Source organism: Penicillium longicatenatum, assembly GCF_028827895.1.
Source record: "Penicillium longicatenatum strain IBT 33135 chromosome Unknown contig_1_segment0_segment0, whole genome shotgun sequence".
NCBI classification, from domain to species: domain Eukaryota; kingdom Fungi; phylum Ascomycota; class Eurotiomycetes; order Eurotiales; family Aspergillaceae; genus Penicillium; species Penicillium longicatenatum.
Genome location: NW_026643119.1, coordinates 1910581 through 1928904, shown reverse-complemented (window position 1 = coordinate 1928904; position 18324 = coordinate 1910581). Strand labels below are relative to the sequence as shown.

Sequence of the window (18324 nt, the reverse complement as noted above, 5' to 3'; positions counted from 1 at the left end):
CCTGCCTTTGCCTTCCCCAATCTAGCTGATGAAACACACTATGGCGTTTTGAGGCGCCTAAGTGGTCTCGATTACTGAACTCCGCATCGTCGTCAATCTCGGTTAGAATGGTCAGAGCCCCATGAGGAGCTATAGAGTGGACCCTGACCCAACAGGGTCCAGCTGAAAAGATCGATTGGAATCCCGTTCATATATTGCGCCAATTAAATTCTTGTAAATGTGTGATGGGTATTGTTTTTCCCAATGGCAGACTCAAGTTGAGGGAGATCACAGGGAAACTGAACAATTGGCGCGCACTAGGCAGATCCGTGATGCTTGTAAAATATTGACAAGGGGCTTCCAATCTTATTTTGTACTCCATCTATATCAGTATATAAAATAATGGTAGAGCTCTCTTCCTACTGCCTCGTTCTCTCTTTAACCCTCATTCATTCATTCGGTTCTCCGTCTGTCATTCTCTTACCTTCGTTTTTTTCTGATTCCGGCTTGCCGGCTTTCTCATTATTTCTTGACGAAATAAACATCTCTCCTTTAAAATTTCATCATGTATTCTGCGAATACTGCTGCGGCCCTGGTGGCCCTTTTTGCCTTCCAAGGCGTTCATGCTGCACTCGACGTGACAAGCTCTTCCAACGTTGCTGTTTATTGGGGTCAAAACTCTTATGGTCAAGCATCTGGAGACCTTGCTCAACAAGATCTTGCTTATTACTGTGAGAGTATGGATGTACTTCTAGTTTCTACTATTGTATCCATCATAACTGACTGATTCTGGCACATAAGCTCGGATATCGATGTATGAAAACTCATTACTTGTAATTATTAAGGTAGTATATACTAACGCTCAGCTTATCTAGGTGATCCAACTTGCCTTTTTAGATGTTATTAACGGTGAGGGCGATGCCCCCGAAATCAACTTCGCTAACTCAGGTGATTCCTGTACTACTTTTGACGGTACCTCTCTTCTTAATTGCCCTGCAATCGCGTGAGTACTAAATACTATGCACCAATGTCTCACGGGCCTAATTCAGGAACAGGGAAGATATAGTCACTTGCCAGGGCCTTGGAAAGACTATTCTCCTTTCAATTGGTGGCGCTACTTATAGCGAGGGAGGATTTACTAGCGAGGCAGCCGCTATCGCTGGCGCTAAGATGATCTGGGAAACCTTTGGACCAGTTTCCACCAACACCTCGATCAATCGTCCCTTCGGCGACTCAGTGGTCGATGGATTCGATTTCGACTTTGAGTCTACTGTTGAAAACATGCCTGCTTTCGCCAACGAGCTGCGTAACTTGTTCGCTGAAGACACCTCTAAGACATACTACCTGACCGCCGCACCTCAATGTCCCTACCCAGATGCCGCCGACAACCCAATGCTTGACGGCGCTGTCTACTTCGATGCCATTTGGGTTCAGTTCTACAACAACTACTGTGGCGTCAACTACTTCACCGCCGGCTCCACCACGCAGGCCGATTTCAACTTCGACAGTTGGAATACCTGGGCCACTACTATCTCTCTCAACCCCGATGTAAAGGTCTTCCTCGGTATCCCCGGTGGCAGCACTGCGGCTGGAACTGGATATGAGTCGGCATCAACCATCGCTTCAATCGTTGATTTCATTGTTGAGGAAGGATACACAAGCTTTGGTGGTATTATGATGTGGGACGCTAGTCAGATTTATGCCAATGACGATTTCCTCTCTAGCATTGCATCTAGCTTGGGAACCTCGTCTGCTGGCACCACTTCCAACAGCAAGATCACTGCTACTACCAGCACCGCTGTTGAGGCTACCACCCTTTCCCCAGCGACGATGACTACTTCTTCCACCGCCTCAAGCTCCATCAGCACTACTGATATTGTCAAGGTGACCACTACCGCCGTCCCCACTACGTTATCAACCTTACGGAAGACTGGTACTACCGTCACTATTAAAACCACAAAAACGGTAGTTCATATGATCACGACGGATGCCAAGGCTACCTCGACCATTTCGACTACCAGTTTGACTTCTGCCACTGCTGCGCCCACTACCACTACCACTGCTTCATTGACAGTGGATGAAAGTTCCGAAGTCTGCCCCGTCTCTGGAGGAACTTGCGTAACTTCCGGTACTTATGCCTGCAATGGTAATAGCTATGGGATTTGCGATAATGGGGAGTGGGCTATTCAAAAATGTCCCTCGGGTCTTGTTTGTGTGCAGGATGGGTCTTCAATCTACTGCGACTTCAAGGGAGATCATCCCGATACCACTTGCAACTAAGCGGAGCATTTGCTGACTAGGTTTTGTCACTATGCACTTACATGTATCATATCACAAAGCTTGTTTTGACATTGATAGACTCTTTGTGGACTATGTATCTCGATTCATGTCTCCCAATTTGGGCTTACCGTGTTATCCAGGCAGGATCACCTTCTCCAATTCGTAACTTTCAAATTAGCCTAAATATTGCCGTTGGATGACTTATCTATTGTGGAAGAGCTGGTCATAGATCTCGGACAGTATTTTCATGTGGTCCAGGCGCGTGGCTTATATGCGGCCACTAGTCGAAAGGCTGTTTACCCGGATGAGAGATGGATAATTATGAATAGGAAGACCTCATGCAGAACAATTCCACAAACGTTAGAGAGACAATAAGCCGGTTTAAAAAGAATTGGCAAAAAATGAATGGCGCTGCCCGGAATCGAACCGGGATCGACGCAGGTTGGGAATTATGGGTCCAGGACACCAAAGAAACCACAATGCGGCATTCTGCCATTAAACCACAGCACCTTATTGGTTGCTTTTTCCCTCATTCGGTACTATACTCACCAATCTTTACCAAACATAACTCAATTGGCCTTCTAACCTCGTAACACCTTGCGCCTCTTGCAAAGAAATTACATCGAATGTTTCAATCCTTCAATATTTTAATCAAGGCCTAAATACAAAGTGTTGTTCCCAGAGCTGGCTATCAGCCAATCCCACTACAAGACTTGCTTTTGAAGTCCTTCTGAGACTGCGCTCCGGCCGGTTCTGGCTAAACTCATGTCACAAGTTTCTTTATCTGAATTCTGACCTAGGAAATCGGCTGAAAAATTAGTGGACATTGAAAGATCCTCAGTGACATTTGAGGATTCTTTCAGCACTAGGTGAAATAAAGCTTGGCTATTGTGACAAGTATGTGTCGAGTGTGGAGACAGGTCTCAAGACATTCGTAACACTAATCACTTCCCTTGGTTCCCGGAGCGTGAGGAGCATGAAAGCCGTAAGGGCTCAAGGCCCTGCAAAAATCAACGTTGCAGATCTCTAGATTGGTCGTGAGTGATCCTGAGAATCCTAGGCGCAACTCGTCTCCATTCTCTAACCCCTGCTTGACCTTTTCCAAAGAACAGCGTCCGGCTCGGATACTAAATCCGCGGCCTTGAACTGGGGTTAGAACAGAGGAGGCTTCCCAATCGATGATATCGAACCTTTCACCAGGAAAGATCTGGTTCTAGTAAGCGCTTAGCGATTTATCATTCCCGCCAGATGCAGTGAATATTCACAACGGTGAATTTAAAAGCAACACATTGAAGACAAGTATCTCTTGAACTTCATACCTACTTCTGTTGTTTCTGAAGAACTCTAAATATACTTTTGGAAATCCGGGTTTTAAGATTTGGCCTGAGAGTATATTTCGAGGGTTCCATTGTCTCAAATTACTCGATTGGGTAGCCTTGGTCTGCCCAACCCAGCAACATCTCTCCACTTAGCAGCTCTTGGTCATTGGTTGTGGGTGAGAGGGTGGTTTGGCCCCGCATATGACGCGATTCCTTTGTTTCCTGCATCGGAGCTTCGTCGCCTTTCTCATTGAACTCACCAATGTCTGCGACAAATTCGTATGTTCGACACTCTGTATTGGCCCACCCGGTTCCTATACAATGTTAGTCCATGGCACAGACCGAGTCTATGTTAGTAATCTTGATATGAACATACCATCGTATTTACATGCATCTTCCCAGTCCTCGGTCAGGAAATGTAGGAAACCTCCATGGCTGACAACGACAATCTCCTTTTCCGGGCGACCTTTGAGCCAAGCTCTAACATCACGAGCTCGGGCTCGAATTTTCTCTCTTGTTGGTTCATATCGACCAGTCTATATCGCAACCAGATTAGGTCGTCTCTGTACATAAAATCACATTTGACTACTTACCTTGTCCGTCCAGTCATTTTCGACGAGGCTCAGATCCACCGGAAGATTTGCTTTCTCCATCTCTTTTTCCAAATCGGCGCGCTCGGTACCAATATCACATGGGAAGTCACTAATCTCTTGAAGGTCCGGGAGTGCAATCAGTTTCATCCAGGGTTTGGCTTCAAATGTTTGGCTGAAGGCTTCCAGTCCGGTATGAATAGCCCGTCGCATTGGTGAGGCGACGACCAAGTCAATAGAGTCACTGAACATAATCTCACGCCTTAGTTCGTGACATTGTTGTTTTCCTTGTTCGGTCAGATCAGGGTCAAGAAGGTTCCAATGTTCAGGGCTGAGGTTATGGTAACCCTGGCAATACCAAGTAAGCGGGGGAACTCAGCTCTCCTTGGGAGACGCACCTGTGCATGTCGAACGAGATGTAGCTTTGGTGGCATGTTAATGAGTACAGTGTGTCTTGGTTCAAAATTTCTTTTCAAGAAAAAAATCTGGAGATGTAGTGAAATCTGCCCCCCTAATTATAATGAATGTTTGCGGAAGTATAGAATTAGCGTTTGTTGATCTCCGAGCATAGGTGCCATGACAAACCAGGATTAGGAATCGAAATCTGCGTTCAGGGCCTGATCATTTCTTTTTCCCATGTTATACCTGTTAGATCAGACTTGGCAACCCCCATGTCGACCCACTTTAAACTCTGATTCGGCGTCTGGGCTTCTGCTAATGGACTAGCGTACTTGACTATCCACCTACCAACGGGGCATGCTTCATGATGGCAGGTAGAGATTCGTGCGCGTCATGATGCAGATGGCTGTTCCAAATTTGGATGCTAAAGGATTTTGGTTTATTGTGGGCTTATTTGACTCCGGATTTACCCGTCTATGATTTTGTTGATAAGCGGGGATATAACCTTTCATTGGTAGCAATTCTCACCCTATCTCAGCAAAGGGCCTTTCTTGTGCAATGGAATTTCAGGGGGAGGTTCCATCAGGCTTGCATTAATATCGATGCATAATGCATTGAGACGGTGATATTGTTTCATTAATCGGAAAAACAGGAACTAGTTAATTATCTCAGTACCATCTCTTTCCAGTTCACTTGAGACGACGAAGAATCCACGTAACCCTGTAAGATTTACCCCCAGCCCGGTCCTCTCAGCCACATCGTCACTTTAATCTATGAAGCAACATGATTTAATAGCACGATTTTATCGCGGTGGTGGGGACTCCCCTTCAACATTTCATGTCCCGCTTTTGAAAATGGCAGGATACCACCTTCTTGGCACCTGCATGTGTCTACTAGATCGGCCATCTGAGGGTCGCCCAGCACGAGGTTACCACAAAAAAGTTGATCATGTCTGCCGCAAGCAACTTCGACTGATGCAAAGCTTTTAGTCGAACGGAATATCACGGTAACTTTGTAAGCCCAAAATTGAAAAACAGAATATGGAAGAATGAACTCCGCGGCCAAATGGATAGTTGACGCCGTGCAATAACGCTCCTGATGTCTCGGGGAATATTTGTGCATCTGCTGTGAAGCATACCCCAATATTCTCTTCTTGGGAAGTTCCACACTTTGCCTTGCCCACCAGAGAATCCCGTACTCGCTCACTTCACTGGGTTTTCGCCAAGATGTGGGGTTCGATGAGTGAGGGGTAACAAGACTAGAGATTGATAAAGAAAGCTTACAGCTCAGGTGTCAAATTACCTCATTGGGATCTGGGCATGCAAGGTGCTTAATACTCATGAAGTTAAGAATAAGAAGGAAATAAATATAGAAGACTTTCATGAATTTTTAATTTCATATACTTATATTATATCTGAACTCAAACAACCGGAGCTAGGAAAACTACTCAACTCGCTGCTTCTTCCAAGTCAAGAAAACCACATAAAACTCCTCCTCCGTCTGTGGATCATACCCAAGTTGACCACCTGGAGTAGTGCTATCACCAGTTCTCAATGCAGACTGGGAGTCAAATGGTTTTAAAATTGGAACCGCAAGCACAGGTTCTGGCTCAGCAATAGTATTCAACTCTGGCCGACTGTCCTGACCGATTATCCTTGGAGCCGGGGCTGCAGCTCTCTTCAGGTCCACCTCTTTTGCGCCGATCCAACTGTATGTGCTCCGGGAGCTCGGATCAGCAACCAGGTACACAGATTTATCGACCTGCATTGGAAACTTCCATCCCAAAGCCCGCTCTATGATGCCGTCCAGCTGCTCCCGCTTCCGCATAATAGTCTCAAACTCAATAACCACTTCCTCAAGGCTGGGGACGAAAGCGAACTGATTCCCCCACGCCCTTTCCGGGCTAGGACCAGCAGGTCTATCCATCTCGTGCGCACGTGTTCGTCCGGCTCGGAACGGATCCATCCCCAAGGGATCATTATTCTCCCAAAACCACCAATCTGTATGCCGAAATGTGAAGGTGATCTTCTTCGGCGCAATTCTGCACTCTCCGCGCATATTCCGTCCATCCTCGCCTATCTTCATGCCGGTCCAAACACGCGACCAGGGGTTATCTTCCAGGAAATACTGCTGAGTAAAGAAATGCAGTTCATGCACCTGCGCGCGTTGTTTCGGTGTCATATTGCGAAAGTATTGCACTGGGGAGGATGCATGTTTGACATGTGGGGGAGCGCGATAGAACCAGAATGTATGTTCATTGACAGCAGTTGGGAGAAGAGATGCCTCGTTGTAGATCTGTTGGCATGTTTGGAGGAGCGCGGTTTGGATACGCTTGGGCTGCTTGTATCCGGGGCGATAGTAGAAGGTATTTCGGCGGTAGAGAGAATCGGGGTCGTCATTTGTGGAAGTGTCCTCGGATTCGAGAGATAGCGCATAAATGTGGTTGCGGATCTCAGCGGGCAGGACGGTAAACAGCGGACATGACGTCTGCGAGATCGCTGGGAGCGATGGGACAAGGTCGGGCAATGTCTTATCTGGTGTAGTCTCCACGGCCGGCAGACGACGATGCCCTCCTCGATGGATTCGTCTTGGATGAGCGTGCATTTTGTGGTTGAATGTTTAGAATAGCGATTGAGCCGAACTTATATTTTGGTTTGGTTCGGGTAAATCCAGGCTCCCCGCTGAACGGCCCCGCTGATGCCTAGAACCGGTCTCCGCTTAGACTTAACCCAATTGAGGCAAGCGACGTAGTTGCCTGGGATTGTCGCTCGACTGAGCCGCAATAGCGAGTCATCCAAACAATCAAAATATATGAAGCTTTCCCGGCCAACCACGTACTAGTACATTCTTGACGTCAGCCCGCGTCATTCTACTACTCAAGTGAAACTCTGATTTGCATTCATCATGAATGAAAAAGTAAAGATAAATATCACAATGGGCTTCATGGAAAGATAAAATACAAAGGGAGGGTTGGTTTTGTTCCAGAATCCGTCAATGGAAAATACGACCTAAATATAGGACTTTACCCAATTGATTCTCGAGATTGTCTATTAACTCGTATGCAAATTCATAGTTTGAGGTGTTTACTTCGTGTCTAGTCACAACCCTATCAAAAAAACAGTGGATGGATGCTTTTTATTTCAAGGACTTCGATTTATGCTGTTCACAAATTCACATTTCCTCTTCAAGCGCTGATATCCCATTCTTCCGTTGTTTCGAGACTCATCCTTCTTTCATGATTGCTTTGATGTACAATGAGCATTCTATTGTGATCAATAATATGTTTAAAAAATCTTTGTTTTAGACAGTGGATATTGATGCATACATTTCTTTCTGGCTTATATTAGAGCCCATTCATTCATCGTCACAACCTTTGTCCTTGTCCACAATCTTTTTTATTCCATTCCATTTCGTTTTTATTTCATCTACCCTTTGTTGCGATATTTTCTTTGACTAGTAGTAGACAGATCCCGGCTTCAAGTCTATAAACACCTTCGAGGCACACATATCGAGTCTAACAAGAACTCAACATCACATCAGGTACACACTCAACTATTTAGGATATCGTTTCTTCTTCCATCACTCTCTATCTCCGCCAATCATCTAACTCTTGTTATTACCATCAACGCAAAATGACCCATCAGGTCTATAACGTTAAGTGGGAATGGGACGGGACCAAACGACAGAATCAGATGGAAAATGCTCAAGACCCGGGATGCACGATCGCAAGAAGTACACTTACCCTAGATCATCTGGATAACAAGGTTTGGAGAACCAACTGGTTCAGCGAGTGTATACCTTCAGAATTTTTGGGTTCGATTGAATAATTTGAACTCCCCGAGGACATGGTAGACGACGAGACCTCCCCATACCAATATGTCTCAATTTTAAAACGTGAGTTTCCACCAATGAGCTGGATCGGCCGAGTTGGGAAAGGTATTATTATCCTTGAAGCTATTGTTCGAGCGGAGGGTAACACCTGCTATATCAGCGACCTGACCAAGGCGGCATATGAAGAATTCTTTCCTCTTGACACCTTGAGGTATGTTATTGCGGGTTGCGTTGTGAATACTGACACTACAGAGCTTCTTCACAACATCTACAGCACTAATAACATTGACTTGCATTCACCTGATGAATTCTCATGGGAGTCTTCTACTGCAGAGTTTAAATCTCTGGTGGGCTGTGGTGTTGGTAAGTGTGTTGCGTCGTTCATTTTGGCTGCTTATGGTCAAGGTTTTAAGCGAATTGCACGAGTCATTACCTGGTATATTGGACTTGAGTTGGAGATGATGTTCTGTATTGAGGATGTTGCTTGAAGGCCGATGTGCTCCATATCTATGTTGCAATTTGTCCGTTATGTAAGTTTAAGAGATCTCGGGATTCATTGTTTCTTTCAGTCAAAGCTCCTACGATCATTCATCCATCTTCTTAATAGAATTGAAGTTTGTGCCATCGGTATCTCTATAACTGGCTTCGTCTCTGTTATTGAACTTTGATAAAGAATTTCCTTCGTAAGTGTAATTTAATTCACTCTCTAGATGCTGCACACGAGCCGTGACCTTCGTAATCTTTGTCCAATGATTAGAGGGAGTATCTTTTGGACTCTATTGCAAGTTGAGAGCAGGTCATGGTGCACAGAATTGCGGAGCGCTTTCCCTCATCAACATTGCTGAGAATACTCTGATATCTCGAAATATATAATATTGAGCTCCAGTATCTTACATTCGGCTTTTATGATCAACTATAACATGGCACGCATCAAATTAGTGGCTAATGTTGGAGCGGGTGCTTCAGGTAATAAATGTATTTCCTTGTTCATCTCTCCTCTTCCAACCTAACATGCAGATACAGGCGCAGTCGCCGCATCAGATCTCGCAGCAAAGAGGTGCTTTGGCAGTATGAGGGTCCTTGGAAAAGGATACACAGTAATAGGAATAAGGTTGCTCTAGAAAATGTCTCGATACCTAAAAAGATTTCCAATCTCTGTATCAGGATATGCGACCCGAATCCAAGACAGCCGTTCGACATACCGTGAGACAGTGAGGGAACGATTCAGTATCTACAAGCACTCTTTGATACTGCGAGTCTGCCTATATTTGACGGTACAGGGAACTATCCCCCCTGTTCTTGAATTAACTGATGAGGTGGGCGATTCGGAATATTAAGAGATACACTGTACCCGAGCGAAGAGCAAATGAGGATGACAATGTGATTTCAACTCGGTGGAAGTCAAAGATAGCCTCCACTTTGTCCGACCTATCCTGATCCAATCAAATTGGGATGTGTTTCCCTATACTGCGCCAAAATTCGCATCTTTTCTTCAACTGAACCAAACGAACGTTCTCGAATCCATGATCAACAATGACAAATTCCTCTCCTGTTTTCTGCAGCTCCGGTACACCGAGCTCGGAGGAGTTGGTCAATTTGTGCGCGTTCGGATCACCTGTCTGGAAGAAACTAGCGAATGCGCCAGCGTAGCCTTCATAGACGACGCGATTTGTCTCTTGGACTGCATTGACAGAGTTCCACTATTCCTCTGTTAGTCAGGGCTCACCAACTGTTTGCATATAGCTATCAGGGCAACCAACATAGATAGCATCACTTCCATGTGTTGCCGGAGAGATCGAATATTCACCAACGTATCCCTTCCCTGGTGCCGCCGAAGCTACCCAATATGCCGGACAAGAGAGCACCACATCCCGGTAGATGAGTCCAGCCCGAATATAGGTGGTATTGTACTCGGTGATCGTCTCGGAACTGCCATCGACCGGATAATAAGTATTCTCCACTTCTTTGATCTGCCTCGCTGACAATCCAGGCAGAAATCCGGTTAACCACTGGTGAAAGCTCTCAGCAGATGAATTATACCCGCCGGTCAAAGCAGTGTCAGCCAGTCCTGGCGGGATAAAATTCTGTCCTTCATGGGTGTTGTACATTCCCCAGATAAACTCCGTATCCAAATTACCCTTGTCAACAGCTTCAGTCAAGGTGTCAGCCAGGAACTCGCCATCAATGACAGGGGCCCACGTATACGAGCTGGTAGTGTATGTATTATCAGCATCGATGATAAGGCTTGCATCCCGAATCGTCTGCACTTCAGCAGATTTCAAGCAAGCCAGCGTCTCATGGTCATGATGATACCCAGCACAACCAGTCAAATTAGCCAGCTGGTCATAAATTGCCTCAGCCTGGGGCGCATCGTAAGCGTAAGACTTTGGCCAGAAAGGAGAACTAGCAAGAGCCTTCGAAAAAAGCTTCGGTTGCCCATTGCGTCCATTCGCTAAAATCTGAGCCACCACAGAGCCTCCACCAGCCGATTGGCCCCAGATGCTAACGTTCTTCGGGTTCCCGCCAAACTGCTCTATGTGGCTCTGCACCCACTTCAGCACGGACTGCTGATCTAACAAGCCAGGATTCAAATCCGAGGTGGGGGACTCTTTAATCGCTTTGCCGGGAAGGAAGCCAAATGCGTTTGTGCGGTAGTTGGGATAGATCACCACGTAATCATTGAGAGTGCTCGCGTTGAGAACGGGGTATGAATTTGGCGGTATGCCGAAAGCTGCATCGCCTTCGATGAATGCGCCTCCGTAAAACACGACCAGAACGGGTCTTTTCAACTCCCGTGATGGATCCCATGGGCGAGAGTAGAGGCCCAAGTATAAACAGTCTTCGGATCCGTTGACCGTGCGCTGAGGGCACATGTCGAAGGTCTGATCTGTGTCATAGACGCTTTCGTTGATTTTGAGAGGCGGCTGGGGTGCACGAAAGCGGTTTTGGCCTATTGGAGGTGCAGCAAATGGGATCTTGCGAAAGTACGAGATGTTATAGGTTGTGTCATATTTTCCTTGAAAGTTGCCATAGTTGAGCTGTACCGATGGGTCATCGTATGCGCTCACGACGGAAACCAGGGTCAGGATATGCAAGGCAAATTTTAATAAGAACCCCATCGCGGTAAATGATATACGAATATGGTTCTTTGCCTTCGAAATGATACTAATGAGATTATTCACCGCATTGCTTCGACGGGACTATATATGCCTGGTTTTGGAAACTGCGACCCAGAAATCTTGATTCACTCGGAGGAAAGGACGCAACGGTCCTGCATGGGGTCTCGTGCTGACCATCGTCGGGCATCATCGATCATCGATGGAACACTAACAAGCTATAGCATCTTGTTCCTTATTGGTGCAGTTATTGTTGACGGAACCATGAAAGTCGCGGGGCCGAGATGCGGGGATGCATAAGGTATTGCTACTTCGGTGTCGATCAACCCGATGAAAAACTGCAGTCAGAAGATGGCTTTTTCCTTGAACTAATGAAGAAAATGTTCATGTATTTGTAATAGAAGTTTGTTCCCAAATAAGTCGACTCCAAACGACTCCAAACGACTCCAAAATGCCTGATGCCCTATCCAATAGAATTCCTAAATGCACCATGAACCAGCCGTCCAAACACCCTGTCCGATGCGTAAAACAAATGTTACAAATGCAGAATCTCAACTCATCCACTAGATAGATAAATAGCTCTTTACATCGTCATCCGCAGTTCTCGGGTAAGGCGGCGGCTCGCACGGGTGTTGCGACGTGGTTCGAGAACGTCACTGGTCTCTGCCTCGGTGTGACTATCCGAGAGTTCAGGCGTGATTCCGAAGCTGACGCCTCGATCACGGCGTGAAACACGAGCCTCAGACTCGGGAGAAAGGAATCGATGGATGGTGCGGTGATCCATAACTCGGTCCTCGCCGTCATTGCCCTTGTCCGTTTTAGGCCACTGGAAACCATACAGCTTGGAGTGCCGCTCACAGCGAGGGCACTCGCGGCGGGTCTGGTATGAATTAGATTGGACAAACCACACATCACATGTTTGACAGTCCACCCAGCGGTCATATTTCTGGGCAAGAAGTCGTGAGGTTTTGGTGTAGTCGCCTGGGACTCGCACGAGGGGCATTTTCTCTTCAATCGAGGCAATAATCTTCCATTTGCGACGGTTTCGACGAGTCTTGGGCTTTTCGGTATCATTTTCAGTGGGCTCATCTGGCTCAACCGATTTAGATAGATTCTGGTCGGTTTCAAGGCTTTCTGCCTGGGCCTTGAGACCTGTCGCTATCACCGAAGTAGGAACACTGGATGTGGATGACCGGTGGGATTCCCCAGTGGCAGATTCAGGCGATCCAAAATCGATGGGAGAGACTGTGGTCGCAATAGTGGTTTCAATGGACTCGATGGGAGCGGCCTGGTCGGTGATTACTGGAAAGCTGGACTGACCAGAAGCCAACACTGTTGGTAGTGAATCAGGGATGGTATCGAGAACAAACTCCTGTCTCAACTTAGACTTTCGATCGCTCTGGATAGGATTCGCGACGATAGTTGAATCGAAATCGGAGCCAGGTGTAGAAGGAAGATCAGTTTCCGGGGTCATAGTGAGTTCAGTGAGAGAAATTTCTTCCCGGAGCTTGGACATTTGACGCTGGAATTTGGCCTTCTTTCGTGGAGAAGAACAAATAGCGGGTGGGTCTTCCAGATCCAAGTCCGAATCTCGTCGCCTTTTTTTGCTGGGGATTTCTGTCGTATCTTCATCCATTGAGACCGGAGTGGTCTCCTTGCTCGTATCCGAATCCGAATGTGATTGTGGCGCCCAGCCGTTACGGGCGCCACGTTCGCAGGTCAAACACAGACATTCACAATTATCGATACCAAAATAATCCTCTCCGTATGAGACTGTAATTTCTTCTCCCTCGTAGATATTACGCGTGGCCATGACTGACATGCCCTCGGTGCCCCGAGTCACCAAGCGACCATTGGCATCACAGTCGTGGTTGGCGAACCGAGCGGGTCCGAGGAAGAAGGAGGGCGTCTTCCGGCGGCTGGACATCACCACACTGAAATCCTTCCGGGTCAAGCCAAGATCTAGCTCTTCTTCCTTGGTCATAGATACAAGCGTCCCACTAAGAAACTTGATCTCCTGGCCTGATTTAATGAACTTACGGGCACATATAGCGGCTTCGTGTTGCGTGATGATATACCGGTTGGTCGTAGTGACCTCGAAGGGACAGTCCGGGTGGTACATTTGCACATACTTGCGCAGATGGCGGCGAAACCACTCCTTCTCACGAGGACTAGGGAGATTGGCCATGTACTTCCTCAGCCCCGGCAATTCCAGTAACTTTCGTTCGCCTTGTGGGACATCTTTGGCAACGACCACATCGTGAAGGAGGATGCGTCCTACGTCGTCATCGTGGATGCCGCGGGCCGGGCTGTACTTGTTGCGATTCTTGCGTGTAGTGGTCCAGAAATAAGCCTGTTCAGAGACCGGGTCAGAGGATAGATCCTAGGAGCGAGTGGGACATGAGGAGCCTACATGGTCAACTAGCGCATCCGTTGCGACATCGTCATAGCTGGCCAGTTTCGCCAATGTCAGGCGCTCACGGCGTTCACTCGCAGGAGAGACCGAGCGCGACTTCTTAGGTGGCATGTTTAATATCAAAAGTCAGCGGCTGAGCGACTTGGGTAAGGAGGAATTCGTGTGAACATGAAATGTAGGGCGTTTTGCGCGGTTTTTGGAGGCGTTCAGAGCACGCGGCGATCCACAGGGAGGGGTGTAGTGTGTAGGTAGGAGGATAGAACCAAAGTCGTAATAGTGAATGAACAAACGACCGAGAAAGACAGTATTACAGCCCCAGCATGGCGACAAAGATGATCATGGGGGCGCCAATTGGTGCTGAGTAGGCTATGCCCGTCGCAAATCCAAGGGGAAAACCAACGCTTCCCGCGTTCCTGGAACTCGGGCCGTCCTCGCCGCTTTTACATCCGCCGCAGGCCTTGCATGCCACCTGGTGTAAGGTGTTCATAAAATAGCCCTTGCACGCCTAATTCATTGGATGTTTTCTCGTACTTCGACCCTATTCTCTACTCCATATGTGAAATTGGTATCCACAGCCTCCCATTCCACCAGAAATCCTGGAGGTTTGAGATTCGGAGTTAGATCGAGTCCTACGGGCTGAATCACTCGCGAACAATAGCCTTGATTGTTGGTCAAATTGATTTAAGAACATCCTTAGGATACTCATCAGTATACAAGCATGATCACTTGCTCATTCACTTATTCCAATGTTAATGAGACAAGTCTAGGAGTACAGATCTTTGGAGGAACTTTGCCAGCTGGACACATGGGCAAGCGCTTATGTATGTACGATTATATGTATCCACAGATCTGATGAGCATGGTATTCACAGGTGTCACTGCAAAGCCATGCTATCATTTCCCCGTAGAAGCATAACCTTAAAATGAGACAAAAAGAAACAGAGCCAATCATACATAGAATTGAAATGTTTATTCGTCATAATTGGCTGAAGTCAACCGGCGCATGTATAGATGGTGACCGGAGAAACCTTCTGTTCGGGGAAACTCACATCCGACCTCCCGATCAAATTATGGTTGATGCGACTCCGCGACAAATACCCTCTGCCAATACGCCAACATGATTCAACTAAAGGTGACTACCAACCTCAAGACCACCAGGAAATAGTCATTGCTAACCTCCTTCACACAGACATTACTAAATTGCATCGACAACTCCGGTGCCTCGGTCGTCGAGTGCGTCAACGTTTTGAAGAAGAAGCGGCCCGCGACTATCGGTCAGTTCCGGAACCAAGAACCCCCGAATAATTGATTTGCAATACATTGGATGAGAAATGGAGTCCGAAGCTAATATTGGTGGTTTCTTCAGGTGACCGGATAGTCGTTGTTGTCCAGAAACAGAGAGCTGCTGGATCCGAGGGATCTGGTACTGCTCTTGCGAACAAGGTCCGCCGTGGTGATATTCGTCATGCCGTTGTGGTGCGTGTGAAGAAGGAACTTCAGCGTAACGATGGAACCGTGGTGCGGTTTGGTGACAATGCCTGTGTGTTGGTGAACAAGTCGGGAGATCCGATCGGAACAAGAATGAACGGTGAGTTTGAAACTTAAATAACTCTTGGGGTGCTCTATGACGGAAGCTAACATCTTTCTCTCTCACTTCAGGTGTTGTTGGACAAGAACTGCGCGATAAAAAGTGGTCCAAGATCTTGTCGTTGGCCCCGGTGCACGTGTAATACTACAGCTATCTGATTTTCGTTTTTTATTTGGGAAAGCGTTGTTTGGAAAGCATATTTTGTATCAATAGAATTTTTCTTCGTCACAAAACCATTGAGCATATGCACGAAGTGTTCCTCGCTAAACTCCAGAGCATGCTGAAATTGCAAATAAAAAGACCGTGAAAGGGTATCCGGGGGAATCGGGACGCATCGTAAAGGGTCATCACATGAAAACGTTACCGCACGCGCAACACACGTAGTAGAGTTTCTGTCAATAAGAGTTGGCGCATGATCGCAAGGTATGACCGTTGGTAAAGAGAAACAAAAATGAAGGGAAAAAACTCCAGGGATGCTCACCATTCCAGTCTCAGCAGACCGTTGTTGGGACTGGAAGAATACAGCCTCATTTTCACCACAACTGGGGCATAACTTGTTCGCACGGGGAAGCTAAAAGACAAGGAGAACAAAATAGTGTCAGCCAGAAGATACATCCAAAGAAACATCCAAAGAAGCATCCTAAAGGCGTTTTGAGCTGAGGCTGCACTGGCTCTCGAAACAGCGTTCCAGGCTATCATCGTCATCTTCCACGTGAGCCAGGTTAGGCAGCTCGCCGCAAATATAGCAGGAGAGTTCATCCCCGCAAAGATAGCAAAAGCCATCGATAAAGGGAAATCTTGGGAGACAAACCGTGGGGTCGGAGCCCACATCCTGGGTGACACCGGCGGTATCACCAACTTGGCTGTTGAGCTTATTTTGGTAGACACAGTAGGAGCTGGCGGGTTCACCGACATGGCAGGTGCGGCAAGTGAACATGAGTTGGTTGGTGGCACGGTCCTCCTTGGGGTATAGCAGGTTGGAGCTGGGAATTTCGTTAGCACGAGTCCTTTTGGGGAGGGAATTGATTCCTAAGAGGGAAAGCTCAAGACTTACCACTCGCGGCAGAATCGGAAGTGAATCTGATCGGCCTGCTTGGCGTCACCACCGGCAGCTGGAGAGGGACTAGCAGACATTCTTCGAAAAGAGTGATAATTTGTAATGCCGAAAGAATGGATAAGCGCGTTGTTGTAAGTAAAAGAACGCGTCGAGAAGTGAATGGCGAAAAATTATAGAAGGTAGTGAGAGATGAGATGATAAGTTCGATTCGATTTCCCTTTGCCGTGGCGATGTAGTTTGCACTGTTTGCACTGAACCTCCCCCGCAATTTGCTTAATTTACTGCGTTGTCCCGCATTTCCTAGTCAATTGCTAGCTTCCCACGCCTCCAAAACCATCGCAAACTATTTTTGTCCCTATTCAACACTCTATTCACGATCTCATTCAAGATGGTAAGCTCCGACCCACATTCAATGTTTGATCCAAAATCTTCTTAACGCTTCTATGTTTTGAAAGGCCGATACAGGATTGCCCTCTGGCTGGGAAGTTCGTCACTCCAACTCTAAGAACCTTCCCTACTACTTCCACCCCTCCACCAAAGAATCTCGCTGGGAGCCTCCTGCCGATACCGATACCGAGAAGCTTAAGGTCTACATGGCTCAAAACCACACCCCTGCCGCCCGCAACGATGTTGCTGGACAATCCGAGGGCAAGATCCGTTGCAGCCACCTGCTGGTGAAGCATCGTGATAGCCGACGGCCCAGCAGCTGGCGTGAGGCTGATATCACCCGCTCTAAGGAGGAGGCCATCCAAATTCTTGAGGGTTATCAGCAGCGCATTCAGTCTGGCGAATCCCTGGGAGATATCGCCGTCTCCGAGTCCGATTGCAGCAGTGCCCGGAAGAAGGGTGATCTGTAAGTTTGAAATGTCTAAATTTTAGATTACTCATTATAGAACTAATGCTTTCTAGTGGCTTCTTCGGTCCCGGTGAGATGCAGAAGGAGTTCGAAGATGCTGCGTTTGCGTTGTCGCCTGGCCAGGTCAGCGGCATTGTTGAGACTGCTTCGGGTGTCCACCTCATCCAACGGTATGTAAATGTTCCCTTAAATGAGATATCGCAACTACTAATCACTTGAGAAACAGTGTCCAGTAATTCACTCTTTTAACAGCTGATTGACTGATGAGCCAAAGAATCTGTGCTTTCAGCTATTTTGATATATTTTTTTTGCGTCGTCTGATGATACTCTCGGGCTTTCATGTTCTGAGATGGGACTTTTCCAAGGTGATGAGAAATGAAAAGCCACGTCTCCGTTGAATCTTTATATGCGAACTCGATTTGTGGCGGGAGCTGTGTTTTCCGTGCTTTAGAAACCACTACTGCTAAGAAGTACTGGACAATTTTCCAAAGCGTCAGAGATAGAGATGACCCAGGCTACTGGGAACCAATAAATAGATACTTGCTACCTACTACGTACACCTGGGACGATTTCCGTGAATTTAGACCTCGATTGATCCGCAAATATTCATAGAATTAGAGTGCACAAGGCAATTCTGTTCCAAATGAAAGTTTCCGTCTTTTTCGAGACTTCAGACTAGGAAGTTTACGGGGACGACGACATCACGCTGACAAATCCAACACGGCCACAGACACCCATGCCAGACGAAGATCTAGATCCTGATAACCTTCCCTGGTATTTCTTCCACATTATTATGAGTATTACTGTGATATGTCCAGGTCCTGTGAGCCGGTGGAGCTTTCGGTTATGTGCAAAATTCTTCGACCGACCCGTGAGAAGAGTAAATGGGGTTGT

At 47.0% G+C, this 18324-nt stretch overlaps 9 protein-coding genes across 9 annotated transcripts; 4 read left to right on the top strand and 5 right to left on the bottom strand.

Annotated features, from left to right (window-relative positions):
- Nucleotides 1-544: 544 nt before the first annotated feature.
- Nucleotides 545-2101, top strand: N7484_001492 (glycoside hydrolase family 18 protein; the record flags this gene model as incomplete). The annotated part of the gene is made up of 4 exons (XM_057111912.1): nt 545-710; nt 877-982; nt 1035-1944; nt 2054-2101. The coding sequence occupies 4 exons, from the start codon at nt 545-547 to the stop codon at nt 2099-2101; spliced, it is 1230 nt and encodes a 409-aa protein (XP_056976649.1).
- A 1576-nt stretch (nt 2102-3677) lies between these two features.
- N7484_001491 (histidine phosphatase family protein) lies at nt 3678-4602 on the bottom strand (the record flags this gene model as incomplete). The annotated part of the gene is made up of 4 exons (XM_057111911.1): nt 3678-3892; nt 3955-4114; nt 4172-4516; nt 4567-4602. The coding sequence occupies 4 exons, from the start codon at nt 4600-4602 to the stop codon at nt 3678-3680; spliced, it is 756 nt and encodes a 251-aa protein (XP_056976648.1).
- A 1408-nt stretch (nt 4603-6010) lies between these two features.
- On the bottom strand, nt 6011-7171 carry N7484_001490 (uncharacterized protein; the record flags this gene model as incomplete). Its single annotated transcript, XM_057111910.1, has 1 exon — nt 6011-7171. The coding sequence occupies one exon, from the start codon at nt 7169-7171 to the stop codon at nt 6011-6013; it is 1161 nt and encodes a 386-aa protein (XP_056976647.1).
- A 1241-nt stretch (nt 7172-8412) lies between these two features.
- N7484_001489 (uncharacterized protein) lies at nt 8413-8886 on the top strand (the record flags this gene model as incomplete). The annotated part of the gene is made up of 1 exon (XM_057111909.1): nt 8413-8886. One exon carries the CDS (start codon nt 8413-8415, stop codon nt 8884-8886), a length of 474 nt encoding a protein of 157 aa, XP_056976646.1.
- An 816-nt stretch (nt 8887-9702) lies between these two features.
- Nucleotides 9703-11517, bottom strand: N7484_001488 (putative carboxylesterase; the record flags this gene model as incomplete). Its single annotated transcript, XM_057111908.1, has 3 exons — nt 9703-9831; nt 9910-10098; nt 10159-11517. 3 exons carry the CDS (start codon nt 11515-11517, stop codon nt 9703-9705), a joined length of 1677 nt encoding a protein of 558 aa, XP_056976645.1.
- Nucleotides 11518-12097: 580 nt separating this feature from the next.
- Nucleotides 12098-14041, bottom strand: N7484_001487 (SET domain-containing protein; the record flags this gene model as incomplete). The annotated part of the gene is made up of 2 exons (XM_057111907.1): nt 12098-13867; nt 13928-14041. The coding sequence occupies 2 exons, from the start codon at nt 14039-14041 to the stop codon at nt 12098-12100; spliced, it is 1884 nt and encodes a 627-aa protein (XP_056976644.1).
- A 1005-nt stretch (nt 14042-15046) lies between these two features.
- N7484_001486 (mitochondrial 54S ribosomal protein uL14m) lies at nt 15047-15659 on the top strand (the record flags this gene model as incomplete). Its single annotated transcript, XM_057111906.1, has 4 exons — nt 15047-15061; nt 15119-15203; nt 15296-15517; nt 15589-15659. The coding sequence occupies 4 exons, from the start codon at nt 15047-15049 to the stop codon at nt 15657-15659; spliced, it is 393 nt and encodes a 130-aa protein (XP_056976643.1).
- A 498-nt stretch (nt 15660-16157) lies between these two features.
- On the bottom strand, nt 16158-16651 carry N7484_001485 (DNA-directed RNA polymerase II core subunit RPB9; the record flags this gene model as incomplete). Its single annotated transcript, XM_057111905.1, has 2 exons — nt 16158-16500; nt 16572-16651. The coding sequence occupies 2 exons, from the start codon at nt 16649-16651 to the stop codon at nt 16158-16160; spliced, it is 423 nt and encodes a 140-aa protein (XP_056976642.1).
- A 311-nt stretch (nt 16652-16962) lies between these two features.
- Nucleotides 16963-17666, top strand: pin1 (peptidylprolyl isomerase ESS1; the record flags this gene model as incomplete). Its single annotated transcript, XM_057111904.1, has 4 exons — nt 16963-16965; nt 17030-17427; nt 17484-17600; nt 17657-17666. 4 exons carry the CDS (start codon nt 16963-16965, stop codon nt 17664-17666), a joined length of 528 nt encoding a protein of 175 aa, XP_056976641.1.
- Nucleotides 17667-18324: the final 658 nt, after the last annotated feature.